A 17,788-nucleotide genomic window follows, 5' to 3' on the forward strand; every position below is an offset into this window, starting at 1 on the left:
CCTACTAGTGGATTTAGTTCAGATGGGATTTTTGACAAAGCTGGGGACGGGGCTGTGTGCTTTGTTCGATTACAGGAGCAAATGTATTGAAGAGGTTTTTAAATGGCTGTTTGTTTATTTTGACTGATTAATGACCACTCGAGAGAAGGCAGTTTGTTTTTCAAGGGGAATTTCAATGGCTGTGTGTGTTTGTTTGACAGTTTTATGAGTTTCTAAGAGAGGCAATTTTAAAAACTGGAGTATTAATAGATGATTTAAAAAAAAAATGTCATGAGCATTTCAAAGATTTCCCAGTGTTATTATAGGGCTTCTGAGTTCTGTCCATAGGAGATACTGGGTGAGGGGGAATGGAAGGGCATGGAGGGGCCATGGGGAGGCACGGGGGATAAGTAGTTGAGGGATGAAGGCTTAGGAGCCTAACAGCCATTCACAGAACTGGGCTGATGTCCAAGTAGATAGAGGCAGGCCTAACTTGTTAGCTTCAGCATCCACCCTTCTCTGTTCCCACCTCGGGCCTGCATCGGAAGGTGGCGGCTCTGACTCCAGCCCACCCCTGACTCTCCTGGGTGTTAATACCACGTATTTTGTTCAATCAGACTTCGTGATTCTCAAGCCAAAGCTGAAAATTCATTAATAAAGACAAGGATCCCATATGCTTTATCAACAGTCTTATCAACTTGCCCTGCCAGCTTCAAAGATATATGTGTGTGAACCCCTAGGTCACTGTTCCTGCATCCACATTTTAATGTCAACATTTAGTTTATCTTGTTTCTCCTAATTTTTCATCCAAAATGCATCACTTGATTCTGTAAATGACTGAAACACAACTCCAAAATGCCTAGAATCCATGACTTCTTCATGATTATGTGATTAGCTGATTTGGGTAGGCATATATTATGTGATTTGGGTAGACATATCCAGAGACCTAGATTAACAATTCAGAGATATGAGTTCAAATCTCAATATGGCATGTGGGGAATTTAAATTCAATTAATTAAATAAAAATCAGGATATAAATGAAAGTTTCATGGTGTCCATGAAGCTATCAGATTGTGGTAAAAAGCTTACTGACATCCTTTAGGGAAGAAAATCAGCCATCCTTACCTGGTCTGGCCTACATGTGACTCCATACACATAGCAAAGTGGCTGATTCTTAATTGCCCTCTGAAGTGACCTCACAAGCCACTCAGTTGTATTCAAGAAGGTGACTCATCACCACCTTCTAATCCATTTTATGGAGATACGGCAACAAACAACCATTAATTTAAACCTCTGTCCCAGCCAATTCAAAAATAGGAATTAGAATACAAGATAATACTGCAGAATTTACATTTTTTTTCCCACGATATTTTTTGTTGCAACATAGGAAAATGAGCTCTGCAGAAACTTTCGAAAGCTGTTCCTGTTGGGACAAACATCATGGTAAATTCTGCTATTTGGGTGCTCTCTGGGAAATTCCGAGTCAAAAAGGTTTGTTAGCTAACAGCGGGAGCTGCATGTACAGTTAATGTTCAAGTACAACTGCAGCCACTCCAAGACACAGGCTGAAGTCACCATAGTTTATGATGTTACTCAGGTTGCCAACCTTCCGGGTAGTCCTGGAGTCTCCAAGAATTAAAAAGAGTCTCCTGGACACCACCACATTGTTTATACTGTGAGGTGAGATTAAGTGAGGCAAAGAGTCAGGGAGACAAAGGCAGAGAGACTGAGGCTGAGAGAGAGCTTGAATTTCTTTAAACACATGTTTTTTAGTTACAAAAATATTGGAGATGGGCGAAAAGGCTATTTGGCTGACAGTCAAGAATCATCCAATCAAGTGATGAAGAGCCTGTCCTCTTCCCAGTTGGCTGTGGGAAGGTGGGGCATCATGAGGCTGGATGTGTTGTAATGAGGGGGCATGGGGAATGGATGGGATAGGCAGAAGTGGGATGTCATGTAACAAAACCTCCAGGAATACATCCAACAAAGTTGGCAACCCTATGTGTTACCCATGCAAATGCAGCACTGATGGTATGAGGCAAAATCCAAGACGATTAAAAAAATAATTTTGTTACTTACCATAAAACGACAATCAATTCAGGCTGGTTAAGTTTTTGGACCGTCTATACTGTTCATCCTTACCTGTGCTTGGTTGTGCTTGATAAACTGCTACATGGCCGTACACAGTAGTGAATCCTGGGTTAATATATCTGAAGGCGATGCGGAACAAATTGAGGTTTCTATTCTCCACATGCACTGTTACCCTCACGTTATTCTGTAAAAGTGAAGTTAATTAACACTTGACTGGTAGGGTGATCTAGAAGCAGAGTTAGCAGCAGTGCTAGTCGAGGGAGCTCATGCAGAATGAAGACCAGCCAGTTAGAGGGAGATCCTTCAAAGTCAAAGGGAATCACCTCAAATGAATAAATAAGGGTAGTAAGTTGGCATGTTAAGATTTTGGAAAGATGGTGGACAAACTAGGTGCAGAAATGAAAGCCACTTACAGTTACAGCAAGAATCAACATTTACTTCCTCAGTGATTGAGATCCTTCCTCTAACAGGCTTTGGGGTACGGTTCTTGTACCGGAAGATTATGCGAAACAGATTAGGAGAAGTCACAGTGACAGACATGATCACCTCTGGCTGGGAAGAAAAAAGCAGTCAAAGGAGCATAAAGGAAAACCCAAACTCCACCAATAGCAGAAGAATCACACTAAGTAGCATTTGCACGCCATAAAGCAAGCAATGGTGTTGTTTGAACTGGTAACCTCAAACTGTAGCAAGTTAGCAGCAGAGATATCTGGCAAAAAAAATTAAAAGGACACATAACAAGTTCAATTCAATAGCTAAATTATAATATTACATAGGATTACTCCACTTTAATTATAAGATAACTTACAATTTTCAATTAGTGAGCTCTTTATAGGTTGATTTTCATAGGCCTGAATTTTGCATTCGTTGGGCATGCATAATCAGCAGGCCTGGGCGCAGTCGGGAAATGGGACTCCGACCATGCTTTCATGCTGGCTGGCCAATTAACAGCCAGCCAGCATGAAACGCTCGCTGAAAAGCTCAGCGCTGCTAGGGTGGGGCGGGAAGATGGCTGGTGCTGATGTCAACAGCTTCCACTGAGCTCCCTGAAGGCAGACAGCTGCCTCAGTGAGCTGCGGACCTTCAAATAATAAAATAAAACACAAAAATGGTGCAAAAAATGTCCACGCGACATAACCAAGAACCTGAAAACATACCTCTTAAAAATGCTGTCCCCAGATATTTCTTCTAAATTTACATCCTAACGGAGATTTCATCCCCCCCCCCACCCCCCCCACCACCTTGGATGAGGTTTCATCAAAAATGTAAAGGCTGCCTGGCCAATTGGCCCACCCATCAACCATAAGGTTGGATGGGTCACGAAAAATCGTTTATAATTATGCCATGGGCTTAATTGCCCGCTTAATTGTTGACAGGCGCTCTTCCAACTGCCGCACATGCTGGCCACGTGAAATATTGCACGAGTGCATGATGATGTCGGGATGCTTGTCCAACGTCATCTCATGCAATTTTACACCCGTTTGGGTCCGGCACGCACCCGTCTGTGGAACATAAAATTCTGCCCTATTATGATGTACCTGCAAAGATGCCTTACTTATAAGGGCCATAACAATATTCTCGTGGGGTCTGACTGGGAATATCTTATGCAGCATATCACAGAGAGTTCATTCTGGTGCTAAACGCCCATTAGAAAGAATGGAATATAACAAACAAAATAGCATTGAGTAATTTCCATAGAGGTTCTTGCTTTGGGCTAAAAGGGTTAACTATGAGAACAGGTTACATAGACAAGGTTTGTAATCCCCTGAGTGTAGGAGATTAAGGGGTGATCTAATTGAAGTGTTGAAGATGATTAAAGGAATGGATAAGGGTAGATAGATAGAAATGCTTTTCCCTGGTGTAGGGACTTTAGAACAAGGAGGCAGAATCTTAAAATTGAGATTGACCATTCAGGTGCGATGTCAGGAAGCACTTCTGCACATAAAGGGCAGTGGAAATCTGGAACACTCTCCTCCAAAAATGTTGAGGCTGGGGATCAATTGGTAAAATTTAAAAACTGAGATTTATAGATATTTGTTAGTCAAGGGTATTATAGGTCATGGATCGAAGGTGGATTGATAGAGTTAAGATCGAGATTAGCCATAAATGGTGAAACAAGCTACAGGGGCTGAGTGGCCTCGTCTTGTTCCTCAGTCCCAGTGCTTGCCTGACTTAACTTTGGAGGAGGAGCCTTGAAAACCTTGGGAAAATGGCATTAAGGAGTTGGCAGAACTCCCATGGAAATCCGCCTCCGACGTGTCTGTTTGTAGAGTATCTTTCCAGCAATAAGTCCCCCCTAGTGACAATGGCTAACTGGGACACTAATTCTAATTGAAAAAGCAGTGTTATGAAGGGAAAAAAATAAGCACAAATGGAAGTTGCAGGGTACATTGGAACAAAAGAAACAGGAACAGGAGTGGACCATACCCTCCCCCTCCCCTCCACCTCAAGTCTACTCTGCCATTCAATAAGATCATGGCTGATCTCATCTTGGCCTCAGCTCCACACTCCTGCCTGTTCCCCAGAACTCTCGACTGCCCTATAAGTTCAAAAGTCCTTTCAGCTTTGAATATATCCAATGAGTCAGCTCCACAGTTCTATGGATAGAGAATTTCAAAGATTTATGAATCTCTGAGAAGAAATTCCCCCTTGTCTCCATCTTAAATGGGCAATTCCTTATGCTGAAACTTTGCCCCAGTTCTAGATTCCCCCATGTGGGGTAACATTTTCTCAGCATTTACTCTGTCAAGCCCCCTCAGGCTCATATATATCTCAATAAATTCTGGTGAGTACAGGGCTAACCTACTTAACTTTTTTTCATAAGACGACCCCTTCATCCCAGGAATCAATATAGTGAACTCCTCCAATGCAATTTATGCCTCCTTATATAAAAAGTACTCTAAATGTGGTCTCTCCAACATCCTCCACAGTTGGAGCAAGACTTCACTACTTTTCATCCCCCTTGCAATAAAGGCCAACAGAAAGAGAAAGCACAATGGACTCTCAGCAGCATTGACAGAAAGGCTGCTTCTGTATCTGAGGACAAATAGCCAATAGCCAAGTTACTGGTGGCAATCATAATTTTTGAATTTTACGGTCCCCTGATGGGGGGGTTTGCAGGCAGGGGGGGCCTGTAAAATTCCACAGGTGGTCTTCCCTCCGACCTGCCTGCTGACCCCAGTCTGTCCACAGTTTTCTTGGGGTGGGCAAAGCCTTGTGGCAGGGTGGGGGTTCCTGCCAACCCTCACCCCAATTGAGGCCTTAAAAATGGCCACTCCTGCCCAGCCTCAATTTTGAGGCTGGTGGGAGAAGTTCAGGGACAGGGGACAAGCCTGGCAGTTCAACCTGCTCTGGTCTCTGGCAAGAGGGAGGTGCACCTCCATCAAGAACCCCCTTCCCATAACAGGCGCCACCCACTTCAAGGTGTGTTCCCTGCAGGTTCTCCCTGCCTCCCTCACTGGTCTCTTCATCAAGACCTCTACCCTATCTCTCTCTACACACCCCTCCGCCAACCCCCTAACCATTCCCCAGGGCCTCACCTCCCCTCCCTGAAACCACCCACATTAACCTGGTCCTGGATTCTGGGCTTTAAAACCTGATATTCCCATGGCCACTGCTGTCACAGGCACTGCTGGGACTACAGAGCTGCTGGCCAATCAGATTGGCCAGCATTTCCCTGAGGTGGGACTTCTTCCCGAGTGAGGTGCAGAAATCCCGACTCCAGCCAATTAGCTCTTCTCAGAGCATTGGCTGTGGGGCTGCTCTGATCAATCCAGGTGAGTTCCCCATCAACTCTTCAGGTGGCAGGGCAGGTAACAACACCATCCAAAAAATCCTGCCCTATATAATTTAAAAAAAAAACTGCTTGGGGAAGAGGGGGAAATATTTACACTGACCCAACACAAAAGAACAACCAATCCTCTTTATAACCACAAACAGGACAAATGCATGGGAAGTCACATTGTCACCCAATTTAAAAGTCTCAGATTGTGGGGTATAACAGAACTGGGAGTCATTGTGCTCAATTTTGCATATTTGCAAGACTGCATGAAAACTGGGCCAGTTACGCTCCTAAAAACACTGAATTTTGCAACTGCCATGAAACTGCCCAGCTTTAAATCATGCAAAACACATCCCTAAACTCCCTCCTATTTAGAACATTTTTAGTACTTTATTTTCTTAAGTAATTGCCATCTAACTTTGGAAATTGCAAGAAGTTTTATTTATTAAATGGACATATGTTTATAATCTTTTTTCAAACTTAATGCTCTTTAATCTCTTTAAATGGGCAAAAAGTCTGCATTGTGCATATTTAGGCAATATAAAATTGATTATGAAGCTCCTTCCAGAAAATCTGAGGGTTAGACATCCATTTCACCAGAACCTTTAATCACATACTTGCACTGTTGACATTCGTACATAGCCTCTCCAGCTGAAGTGCAGGAACTCCTGTGGATCAAATCCAAACCGAACAGCTCTTCCATTGGGCGTGGTGCCATCTTCAATTTCATACTTCAAATGGTGAAGATCTGGGAAATAGTGGTTCTTCCATGGCCTTCAAATACAGGTTCGATACTTTAGTCTCCGTGCAAATAATATCCATGCAAAAGTTACAATTTATTTAGTAGTATTTCTCCATAAAGAAAGAACATGCATTTATATCGCACCTTTCACAATCCCAGGGTGTCCAAAAGTACTTTACAGCCAAATGAATTGCAGGCACTGTTGCAATGTAAGAAATACGGGTTTCAATTTATGCACAGCAAGATCCCACAAACAGCAATGATCTGTTTTCGTAATGTTGCGGGATAAATATTGGCCGGGGAACTGGGGAGAACTCCCCTGCTCATCTTCAATGCAACCATGGGATCTTTAATGACCGCCTGAGAGGGGAGATGGCCTCACTACAAAACTAAAATCCTGTTTTCTCTCCATTGCTTCTTGTTTAAAACACACATCAATCAGAAGCTGGATTGTTCCTGTGATTAATAAATGCACAAGAGTTGTTTTCAATGCCATTCTTCTGGTGAGACTTTAAACACATCAAATTTCAATTAATTGGACCTTCACCGCTCAGGAGTAGCTAATTGGGCAGTTAGGCATTTGTGATAAAATGTTAGGCAGCATCCTCCTTAAACCGCTCCAAGTATCCATACCACCTGGATTACAATTAGGAACTTGGGAACGGCAGCAGATCATTTGAGGCCCTCAAGTCTTTTTAGCTATTCAATTAGATTGTGATTGATCTATATCTCAACTCTACTTACCTACCTTTGATCCAAATTCCTTGACAGTTTTTGTTTTGTTGGACAAGGATATCAATCCCAGTCTTGAAAATTTCAATTGATCCATCATCCAGAGAGTCCCATTTTCACTACCCTTTTGTGTGAAGAGGTGCTTCCTGATATCACTCCTAAATTCTCAAGCTCTAATTTAAATAATTATGCCCCCTTGTTCAGGATACCTCCAGCAGAGGACATTGGTTCTCTGTATCTACCCTTCCAAATCCTATCATCATTTTCAAATGCTTGATTAGATCTTCCCTCAGCCTTCTATGCTCAAGGGAATACAAACCTAGCCTACAGTGGCTATTTAATGGAAGGCGACTTTGACTTGCTGGCACTTTTCTGGAAGATCTCCCAAATTCAGTGGCACTCGGGCATTCAACTGGGCAGTGGCAGGCTTTCCCTGGGATCAAAGACCCCCAAGACTGGAAGTCCCACTCACCGAGAACTGCCAACCAATCACAGGCCACCAGCTCTTCATTGATTGGCAGCACCACCAGTGATGAGGTGGCGGCTGCCAGTACTACACCCCACCAGAGGTGTAGGATTGCCATGGACACAGGTACAGTTGAGTGACGACCAGGGGACACACGGGAGAGTCAAGGGTAGGATGGCAAGGGTGGGGGGGCGGTGGGTCGGAGCAAGAAGGCTGGGGGCTGGCTCTCAGGACCACCATCTCCCACCCAACCCCCACCATTCCCAATGCCAGGTATCTCAATCAGGAACTGAGCGATCTTCTGAGAGCCTGCAAGCAATCCCCACAGGGTTTGCTTTTCAGGTTTCAGCATGACAAGTTGCCACTGGGTGAATTTCAGTGCCAGCAGCAATTAAGTGGGATCATTTGCCCACTTAAGGGCCTTAATTAGCATTTGGGGCAGGAAGGTCACCCATGGACCTTCCCACCACAGACTTAATCAGGGCAGTGGTGGGAAGGTGGCAGGGAACCCATGTTACCAAAATTGCCAAGGGGAGGGCATTATAATCTATGTAACTCTATGTAGCCATTCCCCACAATTTAACCCTTTTAGCCCTGGCAGCATTTTGGTGAATCTGTGCTCCACCCATTCTAAGGCCAATATACCTTGGTGTCCAGAACTGATTGCAGTTACTCCAGATGGATCTAACCCGAGCTTTATATAAATGAAGTCTGACTTCCACCCCTTTCTATTTCATGTTGCCTAGTGGTCAATGCCAACATCCCTTTAGCTATTTTATTACTTTTGGACATGTTCATTAACCTGCTGCTTGGTGGGAAGTGATGAGCAAAACTACAGATAGCCATCAAAACTTGACTTCATAACTTTACATAAAATCATCAGCTTGGAATGATTTAAATAGTACTGAAATATTCTGTGCGTGAGAAATTGGAGTAGTCCCCATGGTATGAACACAATTTTTCCACTATATGAGATGACAGTTCTAACATTTAACAGGCTTTTGCCAAATAAGCAGTAATTTTAACAGAATTTATAGACTACGATGTCAATTCACAACAACGTTTCTCTCAATTTCTGCTCTCGGTCTCATTGAACTTATTTGCTTCCTAAAAGGTCCGACACCCTATTTACTGAGTTTTTTGTCATGGATCTCTTCCCCTGGGCTTAAATGGTGAAAAAAATGTCTTTTGCTATTCCTGGCATATGTGATCAAAGATTCTTCCTTGGTTACTATACAAGCTTGTACTGAGTGTATCGCTGATGGCCACAGGTGTTCTAAACACAGGAGAGGGTTTCTCTACTGATACAATTAGTCTTCCAGCTACACTATAGGAATGGCAATTTATTTTAGCATTCAGAAATGTGAACTGTTGAGTAAGCACATCTGTTTCTGCCTGAGATAGTCGAACGATTACGATATGCATATTGGAAACTGACAAGCAGTGCGCCACTGATTAGGTAAGGTGCAGATCCATCAGTGTGCACTCAGAAAATACCCTGTACCCTGGTCTGTTACATCATTTTTTAATACTCTTCCTTATTTTTACTAGCAAAGGTGGTTGAGTCTCACAGAGGTGAACTGACAAAGTGAAAGTGGACAACATAAAAAGTGATTTGGATTTTAGATGTTTTATTCTGTTATGAAAACTATACTTACCTTGTTGAGAGCAGAGGTCAGGAATGTCAACTCCCAATGGACCTCTGAGGTTTTGCACATGAGCAGACCAAGAGCAGGCTGCACATACACTGTTCTGCAATTCTTACATTCTTTGGGTCCAACGCGCTTATGCATTAAGGAAAACAGTGAGAAAACCCTGGTAGGTTAATTGGGAGCGGAGAGGAGAAAGAGAGAGTTCCCAAAGGGAGAGTGGAGAGGTTTCAAACGGAGGTCCCAGGTAGGGGAAAGAAACAGAGGGCAGAGACAGGTCCCCGTTAGGTTGATGTAAAAAAGAGAGGAGCAGAGAAACAGGCTCCAAACAGGGAAAGGGCTGCAGTTAGCAGACTTTAAGTGAAGAGGGCTCACCTGGTAATCAAAGGGGGCTCAGGAGAAGCTCTGAAGATCCAAGGAGGCAGTCGAAGGTTGGTGACTCCGTGCTGTGTTCTGCTCAACGTGGCCGAAGATCTGAAGTTGTGCTTGTGAGTTGGTGCTTAGTGCAGACTCGGGAATCCAGGGGAACGGCATTTCGGGAGACAAGATTGAAATCCTGTGGGGTGGGCTGTCGTTGAAGCAACTTTTGGAGAGAATTCCCAGGTTAGATCTTCAAAGGTGAAGACTGAAATCCCCCATGAGAAAAACAGAGTTTCAGTGAGATTGGTTGACTCACAATGTTACTGACATTGATGGTGTCGGGCAAAGGATGTAAAAAAGGATGTAACAGAGCCTTAAAACTAAAACTTCTATAGGGTACTTTCTGAGTGCACATTGATGATTCTGCACCTTACCTAGTCAATGGCGCACTGTTTGTCAGTTTCCAAGCAGGCGTGAGCAGGAATATAGAGCATAAGGCCAAAAATCGGTTTCACAATGTCATGAAACCAGTTTGTGATCATCCACTCCACCCATCAATGGCGGGCTGCGTTTCCTGCTACTGCACATCTGAAACTTCATTTTAATACATCTGCAAATCATTATAAGCCCTGCTCGCTGGAATCATCCCCCCCATGCTGGATCATCCAAGCACGTCAGCATGATTGTTTCACAACAGCATTTATAAGGCGTGCACCTAGCGAGCTGCACTTTGAGGGGAACTCGGAGGTGAGTGCACAGTAATGTTACACAGCACTCGCAAGGTCACCTGTTGGACTTCAAGGTTGAGGCGCCGTGCATTCAGGCGAGGGCACAGGCAAGTGACATTTTCCCATCTGGTTGACAGTGCGGAGCCAGGGCAAAGGCTGCCCTGCGATTGAGGCGCATTGGGGGAGATGTGTGGCGGCCTCAGAGTGCAGCAGAGAGAAGGTTCGAGGCTCAAGCTGCAACTTGCGCCTTGGTGGAACAGACCATCAGAATGTTGAAAATGAGATTCCGGTGCCTGGACTAGACTGGTGGGGCCCTGCAATACTCTCCACAGAGGGTGTCACGCATCATCGTCGCTTGTTGCGACCTTCACAACCTGGCGCTGCAACGGGGAGGGGAGCTGGCTGAGGAGGAGATGGAGGAGCTGCATGTCTCCTCCGATGAGGAGAACATTGTCGGGGATGAGGGTGAGGAGTTCCTCGAAGCCATTGATGAGTGACGAGGCCATTGCACTGGCAAAATAAGGCAGGTGCACTCAAGAGGCCCTTATAGCTGCTAGATTTGTGGAGGATGATGATGACATGCAGTGAGGAGACACCATAGATCCTCACATTGTATCTGTGAATGTTTGATTCCAATCTGGCTGATGGCAGTACGAATACCCTCTTGTGATAAGGCTCCTGTCATGAAGATGCAGCAGATGCCCATAGTCCCTACGTTCCAGGAGGATGATGATGACATGCAGTGGGGATACTCCACAGATCCTCACATAGCGTCTGAGAATGTCTGACTCCTGTCTGCCAAATGGCACCTCAGGGTCATATTATGGAGGTGCAGCAGAGAAACTTTAACTTCTCCTGATCCCATGGCATCATAAGCTGAACCCTTCAGGACCACACTGTCACCGGACAGATGCTGATGAGATGGAGGGGCCACCGCACCTCAAAAATGCTGAGAGCACACAGAGAGAATGATGGAACTCTGTGCCGCCAGCCCAGGACATTCTGGCAGCAATGATAAGCCCCAATGAGGTGCAGGCATCAGTATTGTGTCCAGTGATTGTGAAGGTGCACCAAAATTGTGCTGGGAAGGTTATACAAAGCACAGGGAAGAGGCCCTGGACTGAGACATCTGCTTTCATCTTATGTGGGGGCCAAGATTTCACATCTAAGTGACAGAAATGCTGCTCATCATAGCAAGGAGTCATAGCCAGGGAGACATTCTTGGGAGTTTATTTACAATAATGAACATTATTTACAACAATGAACACCCGTGCTCAAGGTGTGCAACTACATCTTCTTAACCTCCCTAACCTTGCTGCTACGTCTTGGTCCTCCCCCAACATCCACAGCGGAGGTGGAGGCAGCCTGCTGACTGCTGCGCTTTGTCTCTGATGACCTTGGTTGGTGTCCCCTGGTGGGCTGAGACCTGGAAATCCCCAGCCTGCTTTTGGAGTCTTGCTGTGTGGCAGTGGCACCCTCCTTGGCCCGTGGAGCTGGAACTGCTGAGGTCACAGGAAAAGGGGATTCGGATGGGCCAGACAATCCCAGAGTCGCAAGGTCAATCCTGTAGGATGACCCTGGGGGTGTAAACCTGCTGATGCTCCTCCCTATTGGTGTCCGAGGGCCCCTGGCTGTCTCCTTGAGGAGAAGGCAAAGCTGGAGCAAGATCAAGATGCCCTGCACCCTTCTCGTGCTGTAACTGTTGGAGGCCAACAATGGCATCAGCGATGGAGTTCAGCCTGTGCAGCAGCACAGGACTGATGTCCTGGACCAAGGTCTCCATGAAGCCCGCCATCCTATCAGTGTTGACCTTGGTGTGTTGACATGCCGGCACTATCACCTCAGACGGAAGGTGGACGGACTCCTGCATCATGCCTTGCAACCTGAGGAGTGCAGTGGACATCCCTTCCTGATGTTCCTGAGCTTGCTTTTGTAGCTCCAGCAACTGAGGTGTGACGGAGTCCAGAGGCTCATCATCTGACTCGGACTCAGCAGACTTCTGGCCTCCAGCAGTCCTCTGAGTGCTGGAGACTCAAGAAGTCCCTGCCACCACCTGCTGTGGATCAGAAAGGGTGATGTGCTCACCAAATTGTGACCCCGAAGCTACTCTAATGCTAGGTCCCACTAAGGTGTGTGTTTCTGCGCTGGTGGAGGTTATGGTGAGTGCTGTGCTGGGTCTTCAATTAGGATTTCACCAGATTCCTCATGAGGTGTCTTCGGGACTCGAGTTGAGGACCTGGGTTCATGGGCTCCCTCGGCTGTTTCCCAGATGTGCCTGCGAAAGCAAGGAGAGATAATTCGTGCATGGCAATGGCCTGTGAAATGGGACACATCACTCACAGCATTGTTGTCTGATGGATATGGCATTGCTGGATCCTCACTTGGTAGACTACCGTCGACCTCACTGTCAGCACAGGTCTGGTCCAGATCTTTGACGGCCAGCTAGATGGCTCTGTTTTCAAAGTCTGTGAGGACCTTGATTTGAGGCAGTCCTCCACTGGCCTGTGATCTCTCCCTGTTGTTGTGTGCCAGCTTGTCCTGCATGAATAGAGATGGAGAGAATGTAAGCAGGACACCTGCCAGGCCAGATGATAAGTATAAGGACTCGAAACGTTAACTGTGTTCCTCTCCGCAGATGCTTTCAGACCTGCTGAGTTTTTCCAGGTATTTTTATTTTTGTTTCAGATGATAAGTATGTCTGGAAGTGTGGGTGGTAAGTGGTCCCACAGACGGGAAGAGGACAATAAAGGTGTGTGTGAGAGAGTGAATGGTGAGAGAGTCCCTTGAACTGGCAGTGAGTGAGTTCTCTGTGGATGTGTGATGGGCCTGTGAGTGTGTGAGTTGACAGTGATGAGAAGAGTGACTTACCCTGGCAGAACGGAGGAGATCAGTCATCCTTTTTCGGCACTGGGCGGCTGTCCTCTTTTGCAGGGCATTGGCACTGACCACCGCTGTCACCGCCTCCCAAGCCAGAGTGGTGATGTTTCTGCCCCTCCAGGAGCCAGAGCGGAGGTAGAAGACATCATGGTGGGCCTCCATGACATCCAAAAGGCATTCCAGAGATGCATCAATGAATCAGGGAGCTTCATTCTTCTTGCCTTTCGGGGCCATGTCTTCTGTGCAGCAGTCCTGGGCTGGAAGCACTGAGAGGTGTGCATGTGGCTGCCCATCAGAAAAATAGTGTGTTTCCTGGGAATGCATGATTAACGAGGCGGGATTGGGATGATAAGGTGAAAGACCGCCATTACGGCTAACGGGTAAAACTTTCCTCTTCCTGCACACTACTGCGCTTAGTGCAAATCTGGGATGATTCCACCCTATGTCTTGGTCGCATCTGCCATTTACTGTGCAGTGTGGTGTGTTTCAGCACAGTTTGCTTGTTAATTCACATGTACCTCATAATAACCTTGAATATTAGAGTATAAGATAGATATAAAATTGTTTTATCTTTCTGACCTCGTATAGTAACGTTTATTTTTGTTTGTTCAAAACCTGTGAAATCTCACGGCTTTATTCACTGAAGAAGTTTCTTGAATCTCAAACTTTGTCTAATTTAAAGTAAAGGGGTCTGGGTTAGGATCATAACAATTCCCACACAAATACAGTGCATATTAAGTACAGAGAATAGTGCATTGGGATCTTACTGGTTACAAGTGCGCCCCTCTATATTCGGTCTACACTGGCAGGTCCCTGACGACAAATTGCATGTTAGATTAGTAGAACCTCCGATGTCACACTGGCAGCCTGTCAGTAGAATTAGAGGAATGAGTAAGAATTTATCATTTCAAGCAACTTCAAATAGAGCAAATCCAAATTTTAAAAAAAGCAAAACACAGTGGACACTGGAAATCTAAAATAAAAACAGAAAACACTGGAAACATTCAGCAAGTCAGCAGCATCTATAGAGAAAGAAACAGAGTTAATGTTTCAGGCCAATGACCCTTCATCAGAACTGGAAGAGGTTAGAGATTTAACACCACTTAACACAGGTTTTGCTTAAAAACCTGATAATTTTCTAACTCCTTCCAATTCCCCAAACAGCAATGAGAGAATGATCAGATATTCTGCATTTTAGTGATGCTGGTTGAGGGGTAAATGTTGGCTAGGAGAATTCCTTTTCAAAATAGTGTGATTGGATCTATTACATCCATTCAAGATGGTAGATAGAGCTTCAGTTTAATACCTCATCCAAAAGACATCACCCCCAACAGTGCAGAGCTCCCTAAGTATTGCACTGGGAATGTCAGCCTAGACTTTATTCTCAAGTGTCTGGAATGGGACCTGAACCTCCTGCCTCAAAGGAAAAAGTTATTGTAGCTGCCTCCATTGGGGTGAATAGTGAGTATTCCACTACACTCCTGACAAGCTTTGTAGATGAGAGATTGGTCTTGAGAGGGAAACAGAGAGTCCCCAGTTTCTGCCTTGATCTTGTAATTCCAATCTATTGTGTTCAGCAAACATGGAATTGAATACCAGCCTTGTCATTATTTTATGTAATTTTTGGTGCATCTCTTCTTAGCCTGGCCTGGAATCCTATTCTTTTTCATTCAGAGGGTTGTGAACCATTGGCATTGTCTACTCCAGAGAGTTGTGGATGCTCAGTCATTGGGTATATTCAAGGCTGAAATAGCTAGGTATTTGGATATCAAGGGAATCAAGGGATTTGGGGATCGGGTAGAAAGGTGGAGTTGTTGAAGAAGATTGACCATCAACTTATTGAATAGTGGAGCAGGCAAGGGGCCATGTGGCCTACTCTGGTTCCTATTTCTAACATTCTTATGGTGAGTTTCCAGGGGGACTTCTTGGTTGATCTGGATTGTCCAGCAATTTGAGGATGATTATAATCAGGCATCACGTATTATGTCAAAAAATGAAATACTTAGATTTATCCAATTTTTACCATTAACGTTTTGACTCACCTCGACAACCAAAATAGTTCCTCTCTCCTAAGGCATAGTGTCCTTCCTTGCACCAATCACAGAGCTTACCACACACATTAGATTTACAGTTGCATTGGCCATCATCCTAAAACATTAAGGTCACAAATTAAAAGCCAAAACAAAATCTCCCTGTGCAGAGGCTGTTCCTGATCATCCCCTTGCTAATCCTGAGATTTCTGCTGTACGCTCACCTGATTGCATTCTCCAATCCCACTAACTGTACCAATCACACTACAGCGACATTCTGTAAAAGGAAAAGAAAAGAAACTGGTTGAGCTTATTTCAGATCTACATTCACGCCCAGCTTGAAATGACAGCACTATATTGATGAAAAAGAACCTCTTCACAGAATGATAAAAAGGCTATTTGGCCCATTGTGCCTGTGGCAGCTCTTTGAAAGAGCTATCCAATTAATCCCACTCCCCCATAGCCTTGCAATTTTTTTTCCTTTTCAAGAATTAATCCAATTCTCTTCTGAAAGTTACTTCTGAATTTGTTTCCACCAGTCTTTCATGCAGCATGTCAAAATCACTGCCTGAAAGGGAACAGAGACAGAAACCCTCTACTCATTTAAAAAGTGTCCAGATAGCCACCTGAAGTCCTGTAATCTCCAGGGCTACATACCAAGTGCTGGAAAATAGGATTAGGCTGGGTGACTCAATTTTCAGTCGGCGCAGAAATGATTTCTTCTGTACTGTAAATTTGTCTACGTTTTCTATATTTCAGGATTTGAATTTCTCCTTACAAGAGCCAGCACGGACACAATGGGCCAAATGGCCTTTTTCTGTGCTGTAACGATTCTGTGACTGATATGATTCAATAATAACAACTTGCTTTGTAAAGAGCTTATTCTTCATCACACATTTGGTTATTTTGCCAATGGCCTTAATTCCACGCCTTCTGGTTACCGATCTTCCTGCCAGTGGTAACAATTTCTCCTTATTAACTCTATCAAAACCATTCATGTTTGTGAGTATCTCTATTAATCCCCCCTTAATGTTCGCTATTCCAAGGAGTATAACCCCAGTCTCTGAAGTATCTGCACATAATTGAAGTCCCTTATCCCTGATACCATTCAAGCCAATCTCCCACCATGACCTTGACATCCTTTCTGATGTCTGGTGTTCAAAACTGGACACAAAACACCAATGATTTGGTGTCATTGACTGTTTTGCAGACCAGTGCTGAGAGACCAACCATATAACCCAGACTGTTTACAAAAGGGCCACACGGTGGTTTATGGATTTGAGGAGAAAAAAAGTGCCTGGAAAACTGTTTAAAGCTGGTAGGCTGGCTTTTGTTTTGGGGAGAAAACAAGAAGGATCAACTGTTTGGATAAAGAAGACAGCAGCTCCTGAATCTCCAGACCTAGTCCAAAGCAAAGGGTGAATGGAAGTTGCTCCAAAGTTGATCTCCATTCCGAAATCAACTGACTGCAAGTTTTCTGTGAAGCCCACCCTGAAAAGTAATTCAAGTGTGTTCGACTGTTTCACAGACCAGTGCTGAGCACAATGACTTTTACCCTTTTGGTCAGAATTCCGTGTGTGTGTGTGTGTGTGTGTGTGTGTGTGTGTGTGTGTGTGTGTGTGTGTGTGTGTGTGTGTGTGTGTGTGTGTGTGTGTGTGTGTGTGTGTGTGTGTGTGTGTGTGTGTGTGTGTGTGTGTGTGAAGAAGCCAGGCATTAAGTAGTCATTCTGAGATTAGTAGATTAATAGGTAAAGCACATATTTGGTGGTATAGCTAGCTGGAACCTGGAGTATTGGAACTAGAGACAGACAGTGCACTCCTCCCATCTTGGTCGTTATAACTGGTATAAATTTTAAAGACTACATTTCAACTTTTAAATCCAAGTTATCGTAACTGATATTGCTAGACAAATGCTTCACATGTTATACTATCTACAGACTGGTCTTCATGTTAACAAAAAGGCTTTTGAGGCACTGGAGGAGGAGCAAAAGAAAAAGATTTAGAACCATGAATCCTGAACTAAGAGGTTACAACTATCTAGAAGGACAAGGGCAGTAGACACATGGGAACACTACCACCTGCAAGTTCCCTCCAAGACACACACACCATCCTGACTTGGAAATATATTGCCATTCCTTCATTGTTGCTGGGTCAAAATCCTGGAACTCCCTTCCTAACAGCACTGTGGGTGTACCTACACCATGGGCTGCAGCAGCTCAAGAAAGCAGCTCACCACCACCTTCTCAAGGGCAATAAATGCTGGCCTAGACAGTGATGCCCACATCCCATGACTGAATTAAAAAAAGCTGTCAGGCTGATCAGGTTAGTGCTCCTTCCTCTAGAAAAGAGATGGC

The 17,788-nt window shown here is 44.7% G+C and overlaps 1 protein-coding gene across 1 annotated transcript in view; it reads right to left on the bottom strand.

Annotated features, from left to right (window-relative positions):
* Window positions 1-17,788, bottom strand: part of LOC121279009 (laminin subunit alpha-3-like) — a 509,546-nt gene that overhangs the window by 231,194 nt on the left and 260,564 nt on the right. The window contains exons 18-22 of the mRNA XM_041189741.1: window positions 15,660-15,712; window positions 15,448-15,553; window positions 14,173-14,272; window positions 6,469-6,625; window positions 2,484-2,622 (exon numbers count right to left, since the gene is read on the bottom strand). Coding sequence (XP_041045675.1) covers window positions 2,484-2,622; window positions 6,469-6,625; window positions 14,173-14,272; window positions 15,448-15,553; window positions 15,660-15,712 — 555 coding nt within the window. The remainder of the gene's footprint in view (window positions 1-2,483; window positions 2,623-6,468; window positions 6,626-14,172; window positions 14,273-15,447; window positions 15,554-15,659; window positions 15,713-17,788) is intronic.

The sequence above is a fragment of the Carcharodon carcharias genome, chromosome 6, assembly GCF_017639515.1.
Source record: "Carcharodon carcharias isolate sCarCar2 chromosome 6, sCarCar2.pri, whole genome shotgun sequence".
Lineage (NCBI taxonomy): Eukaryota > Metazoa > Chordata > Chondrichthyes > Lamniformes > Lamnidae > Carcharodon > Carcharodon carcharias.